Source organism: Oncorhynchus keta, unplaced genomic scaffold (assembly GCF_023373465.1).
Source record: "Oncorhynchus keta strain PuntledgeMale-10-30-2019 unplaced genomic scaffold, Oket_V2 Un_contig_4578_pilon_pilon, whole genome shotgun sequence".
NCBI classification, from domain to species: Eukaryota; Metazoa; Chordata; class Actinopteri; order Salmoniformes; family Salmonidae; genus Oncorhynchus; species Oncorhynchus keta.
Window position 1 is genome coordinate 37,501 of NW_026287856.1, and position 23,943 is coordinate 61,443.

At 44.8% G+C, this 23,943-nt stretch overlaps 2 protein-coding genes and 2 long non-coding RNA genes across 7 annotated transcripts in view; 2 read left to right on the top strand and 2 right to left on the bottom strand.

The window, feature by feature from the left end:
- LOC127924822 (probable E3 ubiquitin-protein ligase HERC1) overlaps positions 1-5,840 on the top strand; it is a 39,530-nt gene extending 33,690 nt beyond the window's left edge. Inside the window, exon 11 of the mRNA XM_052509443.1 lies at positions 4,538-5,840. The gene's annotated coding sequence lies outside the window, so the exon portion shown is untranslated. The remainder of the gene's footprint in view (positions 1-4,537) is intronic.
- Positions 5,841-6,221: 381 nt separating this feature from the next.
- On the bottom strand, positions 6,222-10,420 carry LOC127924823 (uncharacterized). Its single transcript, XR_008118913.1, has 4 exons — positions 8,056-10,420; positions 7,302-8,020; positions 6,537-7,086; positions 6,222-6,474 (listed from the first exon to the last, which is right to left on the bottom strand). It is a non-coding gene; the product is annotated as an uncharacterized LOC127924823 (long non-coding RNA).
- Positions 10,421-11,005: 585 nt separating this feature from the next.
- LOC127924824 (uncharacterized) lies at positions 11,006-11,465 on the top strand. 3 transcript variants are annotated; one of them, XR_008118915.1, is made up of 3 exons: positions 11,006-11,097; positions 11,140-11,265; positions 11,308-11,443. It is a non-coding gene; the product is annotated as an uncharacterized LOC127924824 (long non-coding RNA). The 3 variants fall into 3 exon arrangements; XR_008118916.1 differs by having other exon boundaries at positions 11,015-11,139; positions 11,182-11,307; positions 11,355-11,465; XR_008118914.1 differs by having other exon boundaries at positions 11,015-11,139; positions 11,182-11,265.
- Positions 11,466-11,632: 167 nt separating this feature from the next.
- LOC127924821 (uncharacterized) overlaps positions 11,633-23,943 on the bottom strand; it is a 35,006-nt gene continuing 22,695 nt past the window's right edge. For both annotated transcript variants that reach the window (XM_052509441.1, XM_052509442.1), the window contains exons 5-6: positions 23,419-23,611; positions 11,633-12,218 (exon numbers count right to left, since the gene is read on the bottom strand). In XM_052509441.1, the coding sequence (XP_052365401.1) occupies positions 11,646-12,218; positions 23,419-23,611 (766 nt within the window). In that variant the 3' untranslated portion in view covers positions 11,633-11,645. The remainder of the gene's footprint in view (positions 12,219-23,418; positions 23,612-23,943) is intronic.

Genomic DNA, 23,943 nt, shown 5'->3' on the forward strand with positions numbered 1-23,943 from the left:
AGTCTAAAGGCCAGTGTGTGTTCCCCCAGTCTAAAAGCCAGTGTGTGTTCCCCCAGTCTAAAAGCCAGTGTGTGTTCCCCCAGTCTAAAGGCCAGTGTGTGTTCCCCCAGTCTAAAGGCCAGTGTGTGTTCCCCCAGTCTAAATGCCAGTGTGTGTTCCCCCAGTCTAAAGGCCAGTGTGTGTTCCCCCAGTCTAAATGCCAGTGTGTGTTCCCCCAGGCTAAAGGCCAGTGTGTGTTCCCCCAGTCTAAATGCCTGTGTGTGTTCCCCCAGTCTAAATGCCAGTGTGTGTTCCCCCAGTCTAAATTCCAGTGTGTTCCCCCAGTCTAAATGCCAGTGTGTGTTCCCCCAGTCTAAATGCCAGTGTGTGTTCCCCCAGTCTAAAAGCCAGTGTGTTCCCCCAGTCTAAATGCCAGTGTGTGTTCCCCCAGTCTAAAAGCCAGTGTGTTCCCCAGTCTAAATGCCAGTGTGTGTTCCCCCAGTCTAAAAGCCAGTGTGATCCCCCAGTCTAAAGGCCAGTGTGTGTTCCCCCAGTCTAAATGACAGTGTGTGTTCCCCCAGTCTAAAAGCCAGTGTGTGTTCCCCCAGTCTAAAGGCCAGTGTGTGTTCCCCCAGTCTAAATGCCAGTGTGTGTTCCCCCAGTCTAAAAGCCAGTGTGTGTTCCCCCAGTCTAAATGCCAGTGTGTGTTCCCCCAGTCTAAAAGCCAGTGTGTGTTCCCTCAGTCTAAAAGCCAGTGTGTGTTCCCCCAGTCTAAATGCCAGTGTGTGTTCCCCCAGTCTAAAAGCCAGTGTGTGTTCCCCCAGTCTAAAAGCCAGTGTGTGTTCCCTCAGTCTAAAAGCCAGTGTGTTCCCCCAGTCTGAAAGCCAGTGTGTTCCCCCAGTCTAAAGGCCAGTGTGTGTTCCCCCAGTCTAAAGGCCAGTGTGTGTTCCCCCAGTCTAAAGGCCAGTGTGTGTTCCCCCAGTCTAAATGCCCGTGTGTTCCCCCAGTCTAAATGCCCGTGTGTTCCCCCAGTCTAAAGGCCAGTGTGTGTTCCCCCAGTCTAAAAGCCAGTGTGTTCCCCCAGTCTAAATGCCAGTGTGTGTTCCCCCAGTCTAAATGCCAGTGTGTGTTCCCCCAGTCTAAAAGCCAGTGTGTTCCCCCAGTCTAAATGCCAGTGTGTGTTCCCCCAGTCTAAATGCCAGTGTGTGTTCCCCAGTCTAAAAGATAGTGTGTTCCCCCAGTCTAAATGCCAGTGTGTGTTCCCCCAGTCTAAATCCCAGTGTGTTCCCCCAGTCTAAATCCCAGTGTGTGTTCCCCCAGTCTAAATCCCAGTGTGTTCCCCCAGTCTAAAGGCCAGTGTGTGTTCCCCCAGTCTAAATGCCAGTGTGTGTTCCCCAGTCTAAATGCCAGTGTGTGTTCCCCCAGTCTAAATGCCAGTGTGTGTTCCCCCAGTCTAAAAGATAGTGTGTTCCCCCAGTCTAAATGCCAGTGTGTGTTCCCCCAGTCTAAATCCCAGTGTGTTCCCCCAGTCTAAATCCCAGTGTGTGTTCCCCCAGTCTAAATCCCAGTGTGTTCCCCCAGTCTAAAGGCCAGTGTGTGTTCCCCCAGTCTAAATGCCAGTGTGTGTTCCCCCAGTCTAAATGCCAGTGTGTGTTCCCCCAGTCTAAATGCCAGTGTGTGTTCCCCCAGTCTAAATGCCAGTGTGTGTTCCCCCAGTCTAAATGCCAGTGTGTGTTCCCCCAGTCTAAATGCCAGTGTGTGTTCCCCCAGTCTAAATGCCAGTGTGTGTTCCCCCAGTCTAAAGGCCAGTGTGTGTTCCCCCAGTCTAAATCCCAGTGTGTGATCCCCCAGTCTAAAGGCCAGTGTGTGTTCCCCCAGTCTAAATGCCAGTGTGTGTTCCCCCAGTCTAAATGCCAGTGTGTTCCCCCAGTCTGAAAGCCAGTGTGTTCCCCCAGTCTAAATCCCAGTGTGTGTTCCCCCAGTCTAAATCCCAGTGTGTTCCCCCCAGTGTGTTCCCCCAGTCTAAAGGCCAGTGTGTGTTCCCCCAGTCTAAATGCCAGTGTGTGTTCCCCCAGTCTAAATGCCAGTGTGTGTTCCCCCAGTCTAAATGCCAGTGTGTGTTCCCCCAGTCTAAATGCCAGTGTGTTCCCCCAGTCTAAAGGCCAGAGTGTGTTCCCCCAGTCTAAAGGCCAGAGTGTGTTCCCCCAGTCTAAAGGCCAGAGTGTGTTCCCCCAGTCTAAAGGCCAGTGTGTGTTCCCCCAGTCTAAATGCCTGTGTGTTCCCCCAGTCTAAATGCCCGTGTGTTCCCCCAGTCTAAATGCCAGTGTGTGTTCCCCCAGTCTAAAGGCCAGTGTGTGTTCCCCCAGTCTAAATGCCCGTGTGTTCCCCCAGTCTAAAGGCCAGTGTGTGTTCCCCCAGTCTAAATGCCCGTGTGTTCCCCCAGTCTAAAGGCCAGTGTGTGTTCCCCCAGTCTAAATGCCCGTGTGTTCCACCAGTCTAAAGGACAGTGTGTGTTCCCCCAGTCTAAAGGCCAGTGTGTGTTCCCCCAGTCTAAATGCCCGTGTATTCCCCCAGTCTAAAGGCCAGTGTGTGTTCCCCCAGTCTAAAGGCCAGTGTGTGTTCCCCCAGTCTAAATGCCTGTGTGTTCCCCCAGTCTAAAGGCCAGTGTGTGTTCCCCCAGTCTAAAGGCCAGTGTGTGTTCCCCCAGTCTAAATGCCCGTGTGTTCCCCCAGTCTAAAGGCCAGTGTGTGTTCCCCCAGTCTAAATGCCCGTGTGTTCTCCCAGTCTAAATGCCCGTGTGTTCCCCCAGTCTAAAGGCCAGTGTGTGTTCCCCCAGTCTAAAAGCCAGTGTGTTCCCCCAGTCTAAAGGCCAGTGTGTGTTCCCCCAGTCTAAATGCCCGTGTGTTCCCCCAGTCTAAATGCCCGTGTGTTCCCCCAGTCTAAAGGCCAGTGTGTGTTCCCCCAGTCTAAAAGCCAGTGTGTTCCCCCAGTCTAAATGCCTGTGTGTGTTCCCCCAGGCTAAATGCCAGTGTGTTCCCCCAGTCTAAATGCCAGTGTGTTCCCCCAGTCTAAAGGCCAGTGTGTTCCCCCAGTCTAAATGCCAGTGTGTTCCCCCAGTCTAAAGGCCAGTGTGTGTTCCCCCAGTCTAAATGCCAGAGTGTGTTCCCCCAGTCTAAAGGCCAGTGTGTTCCCCCAGTCTAAATGCCAGTGTGTTCCCCCAGTCTAAATGCCAGTGTGTTCCCCCAGTCTAAATGCCCGTGTGTTCCCCCAGTCTAAAGGCCAGTGTGTTCCCCCAGTCTAAAAGCCAGTGTGTTCCCCCAGTCTAAAGGCCAGTGTGTGTTCCCCCAGTCTAAATGCCAATGCATTTCTCTGCCAATAGAAGAACAACTCAAAGACAGAACTACACACATTTAAATGGAGAAGATACATTTATTACAAGAGAATGTTGATGATGTAATGAACACCTCTCTCTCTACCTCTTCCCCCACCTCTCTCTCTCTACCTCTTCCCCCACCTCTCTCTCTACCTCTTCCCCCACCTCTCTCTCTACCTCTTCCCCCACCTCTCTCTCTACCTCTTCCCCCACCTCTCTCTCTACCTCTTCCCCCACCTCTCTCTCTACCTCTTCCCCCACCTCTCTCTCTACCTCTTCCCCCACCTCTCTCTCTCTGTTCCACCCCCACCTCTCTCTCTACCTCTACCCCCACCTCTCTCTACCTCTTCCCCCACCTCTCTCTACCCCCACCTCTCTCTCTACCTCTTCCCCCACCTCTCTCTCTACCTCTTCCCCCACCTCTCTCTACCTCTCTCTACCCCCACCTCTCTCTCTCTGTTCCCTCCCCCTCTATCTCTTCCCCACCTCTCTCTCTTCCTCTTCCCCCACCTCTCTCTCTTCCTCTTCCCCACCTCTCTCTACCTCTTCCCCCACCTCTCTCTACCTCTTCCCCCACCACTCTCTCTACCTCTTCCCCCACCTCTCTCTACCCCCACCTCTCTCTCTCTGTTCCCTCCCCCTCTCTCTCTCTCTTCCCGCACCTCTCTCTCTTCCTCTTCCCCCACCTCTCTCTCTACCTCTTCCCCCACTCTCTCTCTACCTCTTCCCCACCTCTCTCTACCCCCACCTCTCTCTCTCTGTTCCCCCCCCTCTCTCTCTCTCTTCCCCCACCTCTCTCTCTTCCTCTTCCCCCACCTCTCTCTCTACCTCTTCCCCCACCTCTCTCTCTACCTCTTCCCCCACCTCTCTCTACCCCCACCTCTCTCTCTCTGTTCCCTCCCCCCCCTCTCTCTCTCTCTCTTCCCCCACCTCTCTCTCTTCCTCTTCCCCCACCTCTCTCTCGACCTCTTCCCCCACCTCTCTCTACCCCCTCTCTCTCTTCCTCTACCCCCCTCTCTCTCTCTCTTCCCCACCTCTCTCTCTACCTCTTCCCCCACCTCTCTCTCTGCCTCCCCCCGTCTCTCTCTACCCCCCTCTCCCCCATCTCTCTCTCTGCCCCCCTCTCTCTCTCTGCCCCCCTCTCTCTGTCCCCCCTCTCTCTCTCTGCCCCCCCCCCTCATACAGCCATATGACAGCCTGCCGACCTCCCAGACCTGTTTCTTCCAGCTGCGCCTGCCTCCTTACTCCAGCCAGACGGTGATGGCAGAGAGACTCCGCTACGCCATCAACAACTGTCGCTCCATCGACATGGACAACTACATGTTGTCACGCAACGTAGACAACGCCGAGGGCTCGGACACCGACTACTGACCAACCACAGTCTGCCCAGACCAGATGCACCCTCACCACACACACACACACACACACACAACTTAGACAACGCCGAGGGCTCGGACACCGACTACTGACCAACCACAGTCTGCCCAGTCCAGATGCACTTTCCTCTCCTCTCACAGACCCTCACCACACACACACACACACACACACACACAACCCAGGAAAGACCGGGCCTGGATAGAATATAGACTGTCCTCTCCTCTCACAGACCCTCACCACACACACACACACAAACACACACACAACGAGACCCAGGAAAGACCGGGCCTGGATAGAATATAGACTGTCCTCTCCTCTCACAGACCCTCACCACACACACACACACACAACACACACACAACGAGACCCAGGAAAGACCGGGCCTGGATAGAATATAGACTGTCCTCTCCTCTCACAGACCCTCACACACACACACACACACACACACACACACACACACACACACACAACGAGACCCAGGACAGACCGGGCCTGGATGGAATATAGACTGTCCTCTCACAGAGCGTCACGCAGCAGAAACCCAGAAGGAGGGCATCTTCTTCGTTGCCCGTTATGAACGTACAGTAGGAAGTCACAGAGCAGCAACAACAGAGTGTTAATTTACCTGTATGGAAAAAGACCCGGCTCACTTATTCCATGTTTCTCTACCGCTCTCAACACATAACATATAATGGATGGATTTAATGCAATGTTTTTATTTTTCACCGAATGGGTTTTTATTAGTAATGTTTTTTTGTTTTTATTAAAGCAAATTTTAAAAAACCAGAAGCAGTTCATTGAGTATTATTATTATTATTATTATTATTATTCTGGTTGTTTTTTTTTCATCGCTTCATTTCTTTCAGGGTTTTTTTAGCATGGAGGTATGTTTATTTAGTCGTTGGGAAAATGTGTATAAGAGTATATTCATTCACCCCAAATGAAGAAGAACATTTAAAATGATGTTGTACAATTGTGTATAATGTTTCAGTTAAGGAAAATGTTTTCCCTTAAATATCCATATTTATTTTTGTTTTCATTTTTTTTTAAATTGCCAATGCTGTGTTTCCTAAAGCTGGAACAAAACCACAATAAAATGCTTCAGAACGGACTTGTTCAAGTTTATTCTGTGATCAATAGTGGGGTCTTGGAAGTGGTCGGTTTAGAAATTAAACCAACGTGAAATCAGAATATTACAATTATAATACAAATGGAGAAACACTTTGTTTCGCAGGAAAACAAAATATCATCACATTTTATTTTTTATTATAGTATAAAAATGTCACAAAAGGCCACCTTTTAGGGAGGTAAAGTAAATCAACCTTGGAACATTGTCCCCCCCAAACAAATATGTACACAACAACAGACCAAAAACTCCTTCCCATCGTTTGAGTCAGAAGACTCTGTTTAACAATGTGTGTGTTGTTTACTTCACATGGTATCTGGTATCTGGTGTCAGATGTTGTTGAGCCAGTTTAGAATCAGATGTTCACACATGAGCCAGTTTAGAATCAGATGTTGTTCACACATGAGCCAGTTTAGAATCAGATGTTGTTCACACATGAGCCAGTTTAGAATCAGATGTTGTTCACACATGAGCCAGTTTAGAATCAGATGTTGTTCACACATGAGCCAGTTTAGAATCAGATGTTGTTGTTTACATCACATGGTAACTGGTGTCAGATGTTGTTGTTTACATCACATGGTAACTGGTGTCAGATGTTGTTGTTTACGTCACATGGTATCTGGTGTCAGATGTTGTTCACACATGAGCCAGTTTAGAATCAGATGTTGTTGTTTACGTCACATGGTATCTGGTGTCAGATGTTGTTCACACATGAGCCAGTTTAGAATCAGATGTTGTTCACACATGAGCCAGTTTAGAATCAGATGTTGTTCACACATAAGCCAGTTTAGAATCAGATGTTGTTCACACATGAGCCAGTTTAGAATCAGATGTTGTTCACACATGAGCCAGTTTAGAATCAGATGTTGTTCACACATGAGCCAGTTTAGAATCAGATGTTGTTCACACATGAGCCAGTTTAGAATCAGATGTTGTTGTTTACGTCACATGGTATCTGGTGTCAGATGTTGTTGTTTACGTCACATGGTATCTGGTGTCAGATGTTGTTCACACATGAGCCAGTTTAGAATCAGATGTTGTTCACACATGAGCCAGTTTAGAATCAGATGTTGTTGTTTACATCACATGGTATCTGGTGTCAGATGTTGTTCACACATGAGCCAGTTTAGAATCAGATGTTGTTGTTTACATCACATGGTATCTGGTGTCAGATGTTGTTCACACATGAGCCAGTTTAGAATCAGATGTTGTTGTTTACATCACATGGTATCTGGTGTCAGATGTTGTTGTTTACATCACATGGTATCTGGTGTCAGATGTTGTTCACACATGAGCCAGTTTAGAATCAGATGTTGTTCACACATGAGCCAGTTTAGAATCAGATGTTGTTGTTTACATCACATGGTATCTAGTATCTGGTGTCAGATATTGTTGTTTACATCACATGGTATCTAGTATCTGGTGTCAGATATTGTTGTTTATCACATGGTATCTGGTGTCAGATATTGTTGTTTACATCACATGGTATCTAGTATCTGGTGTCAGATATTGTTGTTTACATCACATGGTATCTGGTGTCAGATATTGTTGTTTACATCACATGGTATCTGGTGTCAGATATTGTTGTTTACATCACATGGTATCTGGTGTCAGATATTGTTGTTTACATCACATGGTATCTGGTGTCAGATATTGTTGTTTACATCACATGGTATCTGGTGTCAGATATTGTTGTTTACATCACATGGTATCTGGTGTCAGATATTGTTGTTTACATCACATGGTATCTGGTGTCAGATATTGTTGTTGTTATCACATGGTATCTGGTGTTAGATATTGTTGTTTACATCACATGGTATCTAGTATCTGGTGTCAGATATTGTTGTTTACATCACATGGTATCTGGTGTTAGATATTGTTGTTTACATCACATGGTATCTAGTATCTGGTGTCAGATATTGTTGTTTACATCACATGTTATCTAGTATCTGGTGTCAGATATTGTTGTTTACATCACATGGTATCTGGTGTCAGATATTGTTGTTTACATCACATGGTATCTGGTGTCAGATATGGTTGTTTACATCACATGGTATCTGGTGTCAGATATTGTTGTTTACATCACATGGTATCTGGTGTCAGATATTGTTGTTGTTATCACATGGTATCTGGTGTCAGATATTGTTGTTTACATCACATGGTATCTAGTATCTGGTGTCAGATATTGTTGTTTTATCACATGGTATCTGGTGTCAGATATTGTTGTTTACATCACATGGTATCTAGTATCTGGTGTCAGATATTGTTGTTTACATCACATGGTATCTAGTATCTGGTGTCAGATATTGTTGTTTACATCACATGGTATCTGGTGTCAGATATGGTTGTTTACATCACATGGTATCTGGTGTCAGATATTGTTGTTTACATCACATGGTATCTGGTGTCAGATATTGTTGTTTACATCACATGGTATCTGGTGTTAGATATTGTTGTTTACATCACATGGTATCTAGTATCTGGTGTCAGATATTGTTGTTTACATCACATGGTATCTGGTGTCAGTTATTGTTGTTTACATCACATGGTATCTAGTATCTGGTGTCAGATATTGTTGTTTACATCACATGGTATCTAGTATCTGGTGTCAGATATTGTTGTTTACATCACATGGTATCTGGTATCTGGTGTCAGATATTGTTGTTTACATCACATGGTATCTGGTGTCAGATAGGATTCCCACATTGACTGCATCCCAAATGGCACCATTGGGGACCCAGCCATTATCTGGTGTGTAGAAGGATTGTCAGAGTTAATGGTTAACTGGATAGAACAGGAAATGGCTGGTAGGAGGGACTGGGGCTGTTATATTGTCCCTCACTCTGTATCTAAGGCTCTCTATGGAAGACTGTCTCTCTCTCTCTGTCTGTCTCTGTCTTCATAGTCTGTCTCTCTCTCTCTGTCTGTCTTCATAGTCTGTCTCTCTCTGTCTTCATAGTCTCTCTGTCTCTCTCTCTCTCTGTCTTCATAGTCTGTCTCTCTGTCTTCATAGTCTATCTGTCTCTCTCTGTCTTCATAGTCTGTCTCTCTCTCTGTCTTCATAGTCTGTCTCTCTCTCTGTCTTCATAGTCTATCTGTCTCTCTCTGTCTGTTATAGTCTCTCTCTCTCTCTGTCTTCATAGTCTATCTGTCTCTCTGTCTTCATAGTCTGTCTCTCTGTCTTCATAGTCTGTCTCTCTGTCTTCATAGTCTGTCTCTCTCTCTGTCTTCATAGTCTCTCTGTCTTCATAGTCTGTCTCTCTGTCTTCATAGTCTCTCTGTCTTCATAGTCTCTCTCTGTCTTCATAGTCTGTCTCTCTCTCTCTGTCTTCATAGTCTGTCTCTCTCTCTCTGTCTTCATAGTCTGTCTCTCTCTCTCTGTCTTCATAGTCTGTCTCTGTCTCTCTCTGTTGTTATAGTCTGTCTGTCTCTCTCTCTCTGTCTTCATAGTCTGTCTCTCTCTCTGTCTTCATAGTCTGTCTCTCTCTCTGTCTTCATAGTCTGTCTCTGTCTCTCTCTGTTGTTATAGTCTCTCTGTCTCTCTCTCTCTCTCTCTGTCTTCATAGTCTGTCTGTCTCTCTGTCTTCATAGTCTGTCTCTCTCTCTGTCTTCATAGTCTCTCTCTCCCTCTGTCTTCATAGTCTGTCTCTCTCTCTCTGTCTTCATAGTCTGTTCTGTCTCTCTCTGTTGTTATATTCTGTCTGTCTCTCTCTCCATCTCTCTCAGTTCACCACATTACAGCCCAAGTGAAATGCTTGACAGGCACTGTCTGTCTGTCTGCCGGTGACCAGATAAATCTTCTCTTTGTGTAGTTCAAGGTCTCCACAGTGTCCCTTGGCGTGTCACACAGGAGGATCAGGGAGTCGTGTCAGGGCCAAGCTGATAGGTGGAATGGCTGACGTCAGGTTGTCTCGTTGTTGTTGTTGTTGTTGTTGTTGATCCTATCTATGGTCCAACGAGGACATGGTGTCAACATGAGGTCGCGCTACTGTGTCAACTAACAAAAACAAGTGGACTGAATGAAGGAAGAGTCCAACTGTCAGAGCTGAGTGAGTGGTTAGTTACATTTCACATGGGATACTCCTCTACCAGGAGGGATATCAGGGGGCCATTTGAGATCTAATCACATTCTGTCAGCTGTCGGAATAACGAGAACCCATATCCCAGTTATTATTCCTGCTTTTAAGACCCTTCTTGTTCCCAGATGGGAAACCAGGCTATCCAGTCCAACCATTTATCCATCTGATCTCCCTCAACTTCCTCAGGCCAGATAAGTCCAACTTCCTCAGGCCAGATAAGTCCAACTTCCACAGGCCAGATAAGTCCAACTTCCTCAGGCCAGATAAGTCCAACTCAACTTCCTCAGGCCAGATAAGTCCAACTTCCTCAGGCCAGATAAGTCCAACTCAACTTCCTCAGGCCAGATAAGTCCAACTTCCTCAGGCCAGATAAGTCCAACTCAACTTCCTCAGGCCAGATAAGTCCAACTTCCTCAGGCCAGATAAGTCCAACTCAACTTCCTCAGGCCAGATAAGTCCAACTCAACTTCCTCAGGCCAGATAAGGCCAGATAAGTCCAACTCAACTCTGTCTGTCCTCAGGCCAGATAAAACCAACTCAGTTTTGTTTATGTCTCCTCTCCTCAGTCCAGATGTCTTACGTAGAACTCAACTTCCTCAGTCCAGATAAGTTTAACTTACTGCAGGCCAGATAAGTCCTCAACTTCCTCAGTGCCAGATAAGTCCAACTCCATGTCTCAGTGTCTTACTGCAGGCCAGATAAGTCCTCCTCCATGTCTCAGTGGCCAGGTCTATAATATGTCCAACTCCTCCTCAGGTCTTACCAGTCTATATAGTCCCTCATGTCTCTGTGTCTTACTGCAGGTCTATAATATGTCTCCTCCATGTCTCAGTGTCTTCCCTGCAGGTCCATAATATGTCCCTCTCCTCCATGTCTCAGTGTCTTACTGCAGTCTATAATATCCAACTCAACTCCCTCAGTGCCAGATAATATGTCCAACTCAACTTCCTCAGGTCCAGATAAGTCCAACATGTCTCAGTGCCAGGATAATATGTTTCTCTCTCTCTCCTCCAACTGTCTTACTGCAGGTCCATAATATGTCTCAACTCCAACTCAGGCCTATAATAATGTCTCCAACTCAATATGTCTCCTCCATGTCTCAGTGTCTTACTGCAGGTCTATAATATGTCTCCTCTCCTCCATGTCTCAGTGTCTTACTGCAGGTCTATAATATGTCTCCTCCATGTCTCAGTGTCTTACTGCAGGTCTATAATATGTCTCCTCCATGTCTCTGTGTCTTACTGCAGGTCTATAATATGTCTCCTCCATGTCTCAGTGTCTTACTGCAGGTCTATAATATGTCTCCTCCATGTCTCTGTGTCTTACTGCAGGTCTATAATATGTCTCCTCCATGTCTCAGTGTCTTACTGCAGGTCTATAATATGTCTCCTCTCCTCCATGTCTCAGTGTCTTACTGCAGGTCTATAATATGTCTCCTCCATGTCTCAGTGTCTTACTGCAGGTCTATAATATGTCTCCTCTCCTCCATGTCTCAGTGTCTTACTGCAGATAAACAAACCGTAGTTAGATCACATGATGGATCACATGACACACAGCTCTTAAAGAGACAGCGTCCTGCTCAGACCCCGATCTTTGCCCCCTGCTGTATTGGAGAGCCTGTTGTGGAAAGATACAGCTCTGTCTCTCCCGGGTCAACTCTGTGCCCAGATCAGTCCTTATCTCCTCCATGGACCATGTCTGAGTCTAGCTGTTACGAACGGCTGCTCTCCCCACCACCTCCCGGACTCTGACCTCCCATGTTTCTGGGTGAGATGATGCTCTCCTTGGACTGGAGCAGCCTCTCCAGGCAGGGCGAGCTGATCTTCCCCGACGGAGGCCCTCGTCGGTGGGCTCGGGGTCTGACTCTGTAAGGGTGGGTCTGGAGGTGGGGGTCCACAGTGCTCCCCTGGGGGTCAGTGCTGGAGGAGACTGCGTCGTCTTGGGTTTGTTCCTGGTCGTCGGCTGGACGGTTGGATCCCAGGGAGCAGGCGATGGAGGTTCTGACCAGGCCCGGTGGCTCTTGCTGGGCTGTCTCTGTCTCTGGGTTGGAGGAGCAGATGGGGGCGGTGTGGAGACGTTTGAGATGAGTGGCAGAGGAGTAGAGGAAGGAGCCGGGCAGGGGTCTGTCGGAGGCTCGCAGGGCTGGGTGGTGGTCACCCTCTGAGGGGGAGACGACGGGAGGAGAGGCTGGAGGTGGTGGCTGGGCTGGGTGGTGGTCACCCTCTGAGGGGGAGACGACGGGAGGAGAGGCTGGAGGTGGTGGCTGGGCTGGGGTCTGGTACTGCTGTGGAGAGTCAGAACGGAATAGGTTCGGTTTGTAATCCCTTTGTTCACCATGAAGAACTGACTACAAAGAATAGTAGAATATCCTTCTTCCTTAAGAGACATTATGCCATCCTGACTGAGTAGAATTCGGCCTCCTGCTTTCTAATGGGATTCTAGACTCCAGAGTGTTATCTAGTTATGACATCATAACTTCAATTGTCTAACATCTTCCGAGGGGGAGAGAACAGAACACAGTCGGTCTGGCACGAGAGGGGAAAATTAGGAACCTTGTTTTTCCTCCTCTCCTCCTCCCTCTACTCCTCCTCCCTTCTCTTCTCCTCCCTTCCCTTCTCTCCTCCCTTCCCCCTCCTCCCTTCTCTCCTCCTCCCTCTACTCCTCCTCCCTTCTCTACTCCTCCCTTCTCTCCTCCTCCCTGCTCTCCTCCTCCCTTCTCTCCTCCTCTTCCAGACCTCTACCTGTCCTCTAAGACATTCCTCTGTTGTTCTCAGTCCATTGTCTTACGTAAAATGACACCTCTATAATTCCTCTCCTGAAGAGATAGATTGTAAAACCCGATCTGTCCTCTTCCTGCTATTCTCAGGATAATGGATATGATGGGCTCCTCCCTCCCTCCCTCAACTCCTACCTGTAGGGTTCCATTCCAAACTGCACTGAAAGTGGCTGCTCTCCTATCTTCCTACTGGCATAGATACCACATACAATGTAGCAGTGTTCTGGACATTCTAAATGGAATGGTAGTGTTGAAACAGAACCAGTATCTCATCTACGATGTAGCGGTGTTCTGGACATTCTAAATGGAATGGTAGTGTTGGAACAGAACCAGTATCTCATCTACGATGTAGCGGTGTTCTGGACATTCTAAATGGAATGGTAGTGTTGGAACAGAACCAGTATCTCATCTACGATGTAGCGGTGTTCTGGACATTCTAAATGGAATGGTAGTGTTGGAACAGAACCAGTATCTCATCTACGATGTAGCGGTGTTCTGGACATTCTAAATGGAATGGTAGTGTTGGAACAGAACCAGTATCTCATCTACGATGTAGCGGTGTTCTGGACATTCTAAATGGAATGGTAGTGTTGGAACAGAACCAGTATCTCATCTACGATGTAGCGGTGTTCTGGACATTCTAAATGGAATGGTAGTGTTGGAACAGAACCAGTATCTCATCTACGATGTAGCGGTGTTCTGGACATTCTAAATGGAATGGTAGTGTTGGAACAGAACCAGTATCTCATCTACGATGTAGCGGTGTTCTGGACATTCTAAATGGAATGGTAGTGTTGGAACAGAACCAGTATCTCATCTACGATGTAGCGGTGTTCTGGACATTCTAAATGGAATGGTAGTGTTGGAACAGAACCAGTATCTCATCTACGATGTAGCAGTGTTGGAACAGAACCAGTATCTCATCTACGATGTAGCAGTGTTCTGGACATTCTAAATGGAATGGTAGTGTTGGAACAGAACCAGTATCTCATCTACGATGTAGCAGTGTTCTGGACATTCTAAATGGAATGGTAGTGTTGGAACAGAACCAGTATCTCATCTACGATGTAGCGGTGTTCTGGACATTCTAAATGGAATGGTAGTGTTGGAACAGAACCAGTATCTCATCTACGATGTAGCGGTGTTCTGGACATTCTAAATGGAATGGTAGTGTTGGAACAGAACCAGTATCTCATCTACGATGTAGCAGTGTTCTGGACATTCTAAATGGAATGGTAGTGTTGGAACAGAACCAGTATCTCATCTACGATGTAGCAGTGTTCTGGACATTCTAAATGGAATGGTAGTGTTGGAACAGAACCAGTATCTCATCTACGATGTAGCAGTGTTCTGGACATTCTAAATGGAATGGTAGTGTTGGAACAGAACCAGTATCTCATCTACGATGTAGCAGTGTTCTGGACATTCTAAATGGAATGGTAGTGTTGGAACAGAACCAGTATCTCATCTACGATGTAGCAGTGTTCTGGACATTCTAAATGGAATGGTAGTGTTGGAACAGAACCAGTATCTCATCTACGATGTAGCAGTGTTCTGGACATTCTAAATGGAATGGTAGTGTTGGAACAGAACCAGTATCTCATCTACGATGTAGCAGTGTTCTGGACATTCTAAATGGAATGGTAGTGTTGGAACAGAACCAGTATCTCATCTACGATGTAGCAGTGTTCTGGACATTCTAAATGGAATGGTAGTGTTGGAACAGAACCAGTATCTCATCTACGATGTAGCAGTGTTCTGGACATTCTAAATGGAATGGTAGTGTTGGAACAGAACCAGTATCTCATCTACGATGTAGCAGTGTTCTGGACATTCTAAATGGAATGGTAGTGTTGGAACAGAACCAGTATCTCATCTACGATGTAGCAGTGTTCTGGACATTCTAAATGGAATGGTAGTGTTGGAACAGAACCAGTATCTCATCTACGATGTAGCAGTGTTCTGGACATTCTAAATGGAATGGTAGTGTTGGAACAGAACCAGTATCTCATCTACGATGTAGCAGTGTTCTGGACATTCTAAATGGAATGGTAGTGTTGGAACAGAACCAGTATCTCATCTACGATGTAGCAGTGTTCTGGACATTCTAAATGGAATGGTAGTGTTGGAACAGAACCAGTATCTCATCTACGATGTAGCAGTGTTCTGGACATTCTAAATGGAATGGTAGTGTTGGAACAGAACCAGTATCTCATCTACGATGTAGCAGTGTTCTGGACATTCTAAATGGAATGGTAGTGTTGGAACAGAACCAGTATCTCATCTACGATGTAGCAGTGTTCTGGACATTCTAAATGGAATGGTAGTGTTGGAACAGAACCAGTATCTCATCTACGATGTAGCAGTGTTCTGGACATTCTAAATGGAATGGTAGTGTTGGAACAGAACCAGTATCTCATCTACGATGTAGCAGTGTTCTGGACATTCTAAATGGAATGGTAGTGTTGGAACAGAACCAGTATCTCATCTACGATGTAGCAGTGTTCTGGACATTCTAAATGGAATGGTAGTGTTGGAACAGAACCAGTATCTCATCTACGATGTAGCAGTGTTCTGGACATTCTAAATGGAATGGTAGTGTTGGAACAGAACCAGTGTCTGGAGTTCTGGCAGTGTTCTGGACATTCTAAACAGAATGGTAGTGTTGGAACAGATCTCATCTACGATGTAGCAGTGTTCTGGACATTCTAAATGGAATGGTAGTGTTGGAACAGAACCAGTATCTCATCTACGATGTAGCAGTGTTCTGGACATTCTAAATGGAATGGTAGTGTTGGAACAGAACCAGTATCTCATCTACGATGTAGCAGTGTTCTGGACATTCTAAATGGAATGGTAGTGTTGGAACAGAACCAGTATCTCATCTACGATGTAGCAGTGTTCTGGACATTCTAAATGGAATGGTAGTGTTGGAACAGAACCAGTATCTCATCTACGATGTAGCAGTGTTCTGGACATTCTAAATGGAATGGTAGTGTTGGAACAGAACCAGTATCTCATCTACGATGTAGCAGTGTTCTGGACATTCTAAATGGAATGGTAGTGTTGGAACAGAACCAGTATCTCATCTACGATGTAGCAGTGTTCTGGACATTCTAAATGGAATGGTAGTGTTGGAACAGAACCAGTATCTCATCTACGATGTAGCAGTGTTCTGGACATTCTAAATGGAATGGTAGTGTTGGAACAGAACCAGTATCTCATCTACGATGTAGCAGTGTTCTGGACATTCTAAATGGAATGGTAGTGTTGGAACAGAACCAGTATCTCATCTACGATGTAGCAGTGTTCTGGACATTCTAAATGGAATGGTAGTGTTGGAACAGAACCAGTATCTCATCTACGATGTAGCAGTGTTCTGGACATTCTAAATGGAATGGTAGTGTTGGAACAGAACCAGTATCTCATCTACGATGTAGCAGTGTTCTGGACATTCTAAATGGAATGGTAGTGTTGGAACAGAACCAGTATCTCATCTACGATGTAGCAGTGTTCTGGACATTCTAAATGGAATGGTAGTGTTGGAACAGAACCAGTATCTCATCTACGATGTAGCAGTGTTCTGGACATTCTAAATGGAATGGTAGTGTTGGAACAGAACCAGTATCTCATCTACGATGTAGCAGTGTTCTGGACATTCTAAATGGAATGGTAGTGTTGGAACAGAACCAGTATCTCATCTACGATGTAGCAGTGTTCTGGACATTCTAAATGGAATGGTAGTGTTGGAACAGAACCAGTATCTCATCTACGATGTAGCAGTGTTCTGGACATTCTAAATGGAATGGTAGTGTTGGAACAGAACCAGTATCTCATCTACGATGTAGACATTCAGTGTTCTGGACATTCTAAATGGAATGGTAGTGTTGGAACAGAACCAGTATCTCATCTACGATGTAGCAGTGTTCTGGACATTCTAAATGGAATGGTAGTGTTGGAACAGAACCAGTATCTCATCTACGATGTAGCAGTGTTCTGGACATTCTAAATGGAATGGTAGTGTTGGAACAGAACCAGTATCTCATCTACGATGTAGCAGTGTTCTGGACATTCTAAATGGAATGGTAGTGTTGGAACAGAACCAGTATCTCATCTACGATGTAGCAGTGTTCTGGACATTCTAAATGGAATGGTAGTGTTGGAACAGAACCAGTATCTCATCTACGATGTAGCAGTGTTCTGGACATTCTAAATGGAATGGTAGTGTTGGAACAGAACCAGTATCTCATCTACGATGTAGCAGTGTTCTGGACATTCTGGAACAGAACCAAATGGAATGGACATTCTAAATAGTGTTGGAACAGAACCAGTATCTCATCTACGATGTAGCAGTGTTCTGGACATTCTAAATGGAATGGTAGTGTTGGAACAGAACCAGTATCTCATCTACGATGTAGCAGTGTTCTGGACATTCTAAATGGAATGGTAGTGTTGGAACAGAACCAGTATCTCATCTACGATGTAGCAGTGTTCTGGACATTCTAAATGGAATGGTAGTGTTGGAACAGAACCAGTATCTCATCTACGATGTAGTAGTGTTGGAACAGAACCAGTATCTCATCTACGATGTAGCAGTGTTCTGGACATTCTAAATGGAATGGTAGTGTTGGAACAGAACCAGTATCTCATCTACGATGTAGCAGTGTTCTGGACATTCTAAATGGAATGGTAGTGTTGGAACAGAACCAGTATCTCATCTACGATGTAGCAGTGTTCTGGACATTCTAAATGGAATGGTAGTGTTGGAACAGAACCAGAACAGAACTAAATGGAATGGTAGTGTTGGAACAGTATCTCATCTACGATGTAGCAGTGTTCTGGACATTCTAAATGGAATGGTAGTGTTGGAACAGAACCAGTATCTCATCTACGATGTAGCAGTGTTCTGGACATTCTAAATGGAATGGTAGTGTTGGAACAGAACCAGTATCTCATCTACGATGTAGCAGTGTTCTGGACATTCTAAATGGAATGGTAGTGTTGGAACAGAACCAGTATCTCATCTGGACATTCGATGTAGCAGTGTTCTGGACATTCTAAATGGAATGGTAGTGTTGGAACAGAACCAGTATCTCATCTACGATGTAGCAGTGTTCTGGACATTCTAAATGGAATGGTAGTGTTGGAACAGAACCAGTATCTCATCTACGATGTAGCAGTGTTCTGGACATTCTAAATGGAATGGTAGTGTTGGAACAGAACCAGTATCTCATCTACGATGTAGCAGTGTTCTGGACATTCTAAATGGAATGGTAGTGTTGGAACAGAACCAGTATCTCATCTACGATGTAGCAGTGTTCTGGACATTCTAAATGGAATGGTAGTGTTGGAACAGAACCAGTATCTCATCTACGATGTAGCAGTGTTCTGGACATTCTAAATGGAATGGTAGTGTTGGAACAGAACCAGTATCTCATCTACGATGTAGCAGTGTTCTGGACATTCTAAATGGAATGGTAGTGTTGGAACAGAACCAGTATCTCATCTACGATGTAGCAGTGTTCTGGACATTCTAAATGGAATGGTAGTGTTGGAACAGAACCAGTATCTCATCTACGATGTAGCAGTGTTCTGGACATTCTAAATGGAATGGTAGTGTTGGAACAGAACCAGTATCTCATCTACGATGTAGCAGTGTTCTGGACATTCTAAATGGAATGGTAGTGTTGGAACAGAACCAGTATCTCATCTACGATGTAGCAGTGTTCTGGACATTCTAAATGGAATGGTAGTGTTGGAACAGAACCAGTATCTCATCTCATCTACGATGTTAGTATCTCATCAGTGTTCTGGACATTCTAAATGGAATGGTAGTGTTGGAACAGAACCAGTATCTCATCTACGATGTAGCAGTGTTCTGGACATTCTAAATGGAATGGTAGTGTTGGAACAGAACCAGTATCTCATCTACGATGTAGCAGTGTTCTGGACATTCTAAATGGAATGGTAGTGTTGGAACAGAACCAGTATCTCATCTACGATGTAGCAGTGTTCTGGACATTCTAAATGGAATGGTAGTGTTGGAACAGAACCAGTATCTCATCTACGATGTAGCAGTGTTCTGGACATTCTAAATGGAATGGTAGTGTTGGAACAGAACCAGTATCTCATCTACGATGTAGCAGTGTTCTGGACATTCTAAATGGAATGGTAGTGTTGGAACAGAACCAGTATCTCATCTACAGTGATGTCTAAATGGTGTTCTGAACAGACATTCTAAATGGAATGTTAGTGTCTAAATGGAACAGAACCAGTATCTCATCTACGATGTAGCAGTGTTCTGGACATTCTAAATGGAATGGTAGTGTTGGAACAGAACCAGTATCTCATCTACGATGTAGCAGTGTTCTGGACATTCTAAATGGAATGGTAGTGTTGGAACAGAACCAGTATCTCATCTACGATGTAGCAGTGTTCTGGACATTCTAAATGGAATGGTAGTGTTGGAACAGAACCAGTATCTCATCTACGATGTAGCAGTGTTCTGGACATTCTAAATGGAATGGTAGTGTTGGAACAGAACCAGTATCTCATCTACGATGTAGCAGTGTTCTGGACATTCTAAATGGAATGGTAGTGTTGGAACAGAACCAGTATCTCATCTACGATGTAGCAGTGTTCTGGACATTCTAAATGGAATGGTAGTGTTGGAACAGAACCAGTATCTCATCTACGATGTAGCAGTGTTCTTCTGGACATTCTAAATGGAATGGTAGTGTTGGAACAGAACCAGTATCTCATCTACGATGTAGCAGTGTTCTGGACATTCTAAATGGAATGGTAGTGTTGGAACAGAACCAGTATCTCATCTACGATGTAGCAGTGTTCTGGACATTCTAAATGGAATGGTAGTGTTGGAACAGAACCAGTATCTCATCTACGATGTAGCAGTGTTCTGGACATTCTAAATGGAATGGTAGTGTTGGAACAGAACCAGTATCTCATCTACGATGTAGCAGTGTTCTGGACATTCTAAATGGAATGGTAGTGTTGGAACAGAACCAGTATCTCATCTACGATGTAGCAGTGTTCTGGACATTCTAAATGGAATGGTAGTGTTGGAACAGAACCAGTATCTCATCTACGATGTAGCAGTGTTCTGGACATTCTAAATGGAATGGTAGTGTTGGAACAGAACCAGTATCTCATCTACGATGTAGCAGTGTTCTGGACATTCTAAATGGAATGGTAGTGTTGGAACAGAACCAGTATCTCATCTACGATGTAGCAGTGTTCTGGACATTCTAAATGGAATGGTAGTGTTGGAACAGAACCAGTATCTCATCTACGATGTAGCAGTGTTGGAACAGAACCAGTATCTCATCTACAATGTAGTAGTGTTGGAACAGAACCAGTATCTCATCTACGATGTAGCAGTGTTCTGGACATTCTAAATGGAATGGTAGTGTTGGAACAGAACCAGTATCTCATCTACGATGTAGCAGTGTTCTGGACATTCTAAATGGAATGGTAGTGTTGGAACAGAACCAGTATCTCATCTACGATGTAGCAGTGTTCTGGACATTCTAAATGGAATGGTAGTGTTGGAACAGAACCAGTATCTCATCTACGATGTAGCAGTGTTCTGGACATTCTAAATGGAATGGTAGTGTTGGAACAGAACCAGTATCTCATCTACGATGTAGCAGTGTTCTGGACATTCTAAATGGAATGGTAGTGTTGGAACAGAACCAGTATCTCATCTACGATGTAGCAGTGTTCTGGACATTCTAAATGGAATGGTAGTGTTGGAACAGAACCAGTTCTATCTCATCTACGATGTAGCAGTGTTCTGGACATTCTAAATGGAATGGTAGTGTTGGAACAGAACCAGTATCTCATCTACGATGTAGCAGTGTTCTGGACATTCTAAATGGAATGGTAGTGTTGGAACAGAACCAGTATCTCATCTACGATGTAGCAGTGTTCTGGACATTCTAAATGGAATGGTAGTGTTGGAACAGAACCAGTATCTCATCTACGATGTAGCAGTGTTCTGGACATTCTAAATGGAATGGTAGTGTTGGAACAGAACCAGTATCTCATCTACGATGTAGCAGTGTTCTGGACATTCTAAATGGAATGGTAGTGTTGGAACAGAACCAGTATCTCATCTACGATGTAGCAGTGTTCTGGACATTCTAAATGGAATGGTAGTGTTGGAACAGAACCAGTATCTCATCTCATCTATTCGTATGTAGCGATGTAGCAGTGTTCTGGACATTCTAAATGGAATGGTAGTGTTGGAACAGAACCAGTATCTCATCTACGATGTAGCAGTGTTCTGGACATTCTAAATGGAATGGTAGTGTTGGAACAGAACCAGTATCTCATCTACGATGTAGCAGTGTTCTGGACATTCTAAATGGAATGGTAGTGTTGGAACAGAACCAGTATCTCATCTACGATGTAGCAGTGTTCTGGACATTCTAAATGGAATGGTAGTGTTGGAACAGAACCAGTATCTCATCTCATCGATGTAGCAGTGTTCTGGACATTCTAAATGGAATGGTAGTGTTGGAACAGAACCAGTATCTCATCTACGATGTAGCAGTGTTCTGGACATTCTAAATGGAATGGTAGTGTTGGAACAGAACCAGTATCTCATCTACGATGTAGCAGTGTTCTGGACATTCTAAATGGAATGGTAGTGTTGGAACAGAACCAGTATCTCATCTACGATGTAGCAGTGTTCTGGACATTCTAAATGGAATGGTAGTGTTGGAACAGAACCAGTATCTCATCTACGATGTAGCAGTGTTCTGGACATTCTAAATGGAATGGTAGTGTTGGAACAGAACCAGTATCTCATCTACGATGTAGCAGTGTTCTGGACATTCTAAATGGAATGGTAGTGTTGGAACAGAACCAGTATCTCATCTACGATGTAGCAGTGTTCTGGACATTCTAAATGGAATGGTAGTGTTGGAACAGAACCAGTATCTCATCTACGATGTAGCAGTGTTCTGGACATTCTAAATGGAATGGTAGTGTTGGAACAGAACCAGTATCTCATCTACGATGTAGCAGTGTTCTGGACATTCTAAATGGAATGGTAGTGTTGGAACAGAACCAGTATCTCATCTACGATGTAGCAGTGTTCTGGACATTCTAAATGGAATGGTAGTGTTGGAACAGAACCAGTATCTCATCTACGATGTAGCAGTGTTCTGGACATTCTAAATGGAATGGTAGTGTTGGAACAGAACCAGTATCTCATCTACGATGTAGCAGTGTTCTGGACATTCTAAATGGAATGGTAGTGTTGGAACAGAACCAGTATCTCATCTACGATGTAGCAGTGTTCTGGACATTCTAAATGGAATGGTAGTGTTGGAACAGAACCAGTATCTCATCTACGATGTAGCAGTGTTCTGGACATTCTAAATGGAATGGTAGTGTTGGAACAGAACCAGTATCTCATCTACGATGTAGCAGTGTTCTGGACATTCTAAATGGAATGGTAGTGTTGGAACAGAACCAGTATCTCATCTATCGATGTAGCAGTGTTCTGGACATTCTAAATGGAATGGTAGTGTTGGAACAGAACCAGTATCTCATCTACGATGTAGCAGTGTTCTGGACATTCTAAATGGAATGGTAGTGTTGGAACAGAACCAGTATCTCATCTACGATGTAGCAGTGTTCTGGACATTCTAAATGGAATGGTAGTGTTGGAACAGAACCAGTATCTCATCTACGATGTAGCAGTGTTCTGGACATTCTAAATGGAATGGTAGTGTTGGAACAGAACCAGTATCTCATCTACGATGTAGCAGTGTTCTGGACATTCTAAATGGAATGGTAGTGTTGGAACAGAACCAGTATCTCATCTACGATGTAGCAGTGTTCTGGACATTCTAAATGGAATGGTAGTGTTGGAACAGAACCAGTATCTCATCTACGATGTAGCAGTGTTCTGGACATTCTAAATGGAATGGTAGTGTTGGAACAGAACCAGTATCTCATCTACGATGTAGCAGTGTTCTGGACATTCTAAATGGAATGGTAGTGTTGGAACAGAACCAGTATCTCATCTACGATGTAGCAGTGTTCTGGACATTCTAAATGGAATGGTAGTGTTGGAACAGAACCAGTATCTCATCTACGATGTAGCAGTGTTCTGGACATTCTAAATGGAATGGTAGTGTTGGAACAGAACCAGTATCTCATCTACGATGTAGCAGTGTTCTGGACATTCTAAATGGAATGGTAGTGTTGGAACAGAACCAGTATCTCATCTACGATGTAGCAGTGTTCTGGACATTCTAAATGGAATGGTAGTGTTGGAACAGAACCAGTATCTCATCTACGATGTAGCAGTGTTCTGGACATTCTAAATGGAATGGTAGTGTTGGAACAGAACCAGTATCTCATCTACGATGTAGCAGTGTTCTGGACATTCTAAATGGAATGGTAGTGTTGGAACAGAACCAGTATCTCATCTACGATGTAGCAGTGTTCTGGACATTCTAAATGGAATGGTAGTGTTGGAACAGAACCAGTATCTCATCTACGATGTAGCAGTGTTCTGGACATTCTAAATGGAATGGTAGTGTTGGAACAGAACCAGTATCTCATCTACGATGTAGCAGTGTTCTGGACATGCATTCTACCATTCTAAGTGGTATGCTGGTGTCAATATTGGAACAGTCTTTCATCAAACCTCACTGTTAAAGACCTTTACCTTAGCTAGAGTGTGTCTCTTAGCTGGAGTGTGGTGCTCTTCCTGGCTGTCAGTGTACTGGTCTGGGTCTGGGTCTGGGCCTGGGCCTGGGACTGGGTCTGGGCCTGGGTCTGGGCCTGGGCCGGCTCTGACTTGAGGAAACCAGCTATGGAGCATCGCTTCTATCTTCAGGATCACACTGATGTAGCGCTCACTACAAACAGAACACAGAACATACCAAGATTTAGAACACAGAAAATATTATAGAACACCGAACAGAGAAAATAACTGAGTTTAGAACACAGAACACATAATAGAACAGAGTTTAGAACACAGAACAGATAACAGAACAGAGTTTAGAACACAGAACACATAATAGAACAGGGTTTAGAACACAGAACAGATAACAGAACAGGGTTTAGAACACAGAACACATAATAGAACAGAGTTTATAACACAGAACACATAATGGAACAGAGTTTAGAACACAGAACAGATAACAGAACAGATAACAGAACACAGAACAGATAACACAACAGGGTTTAG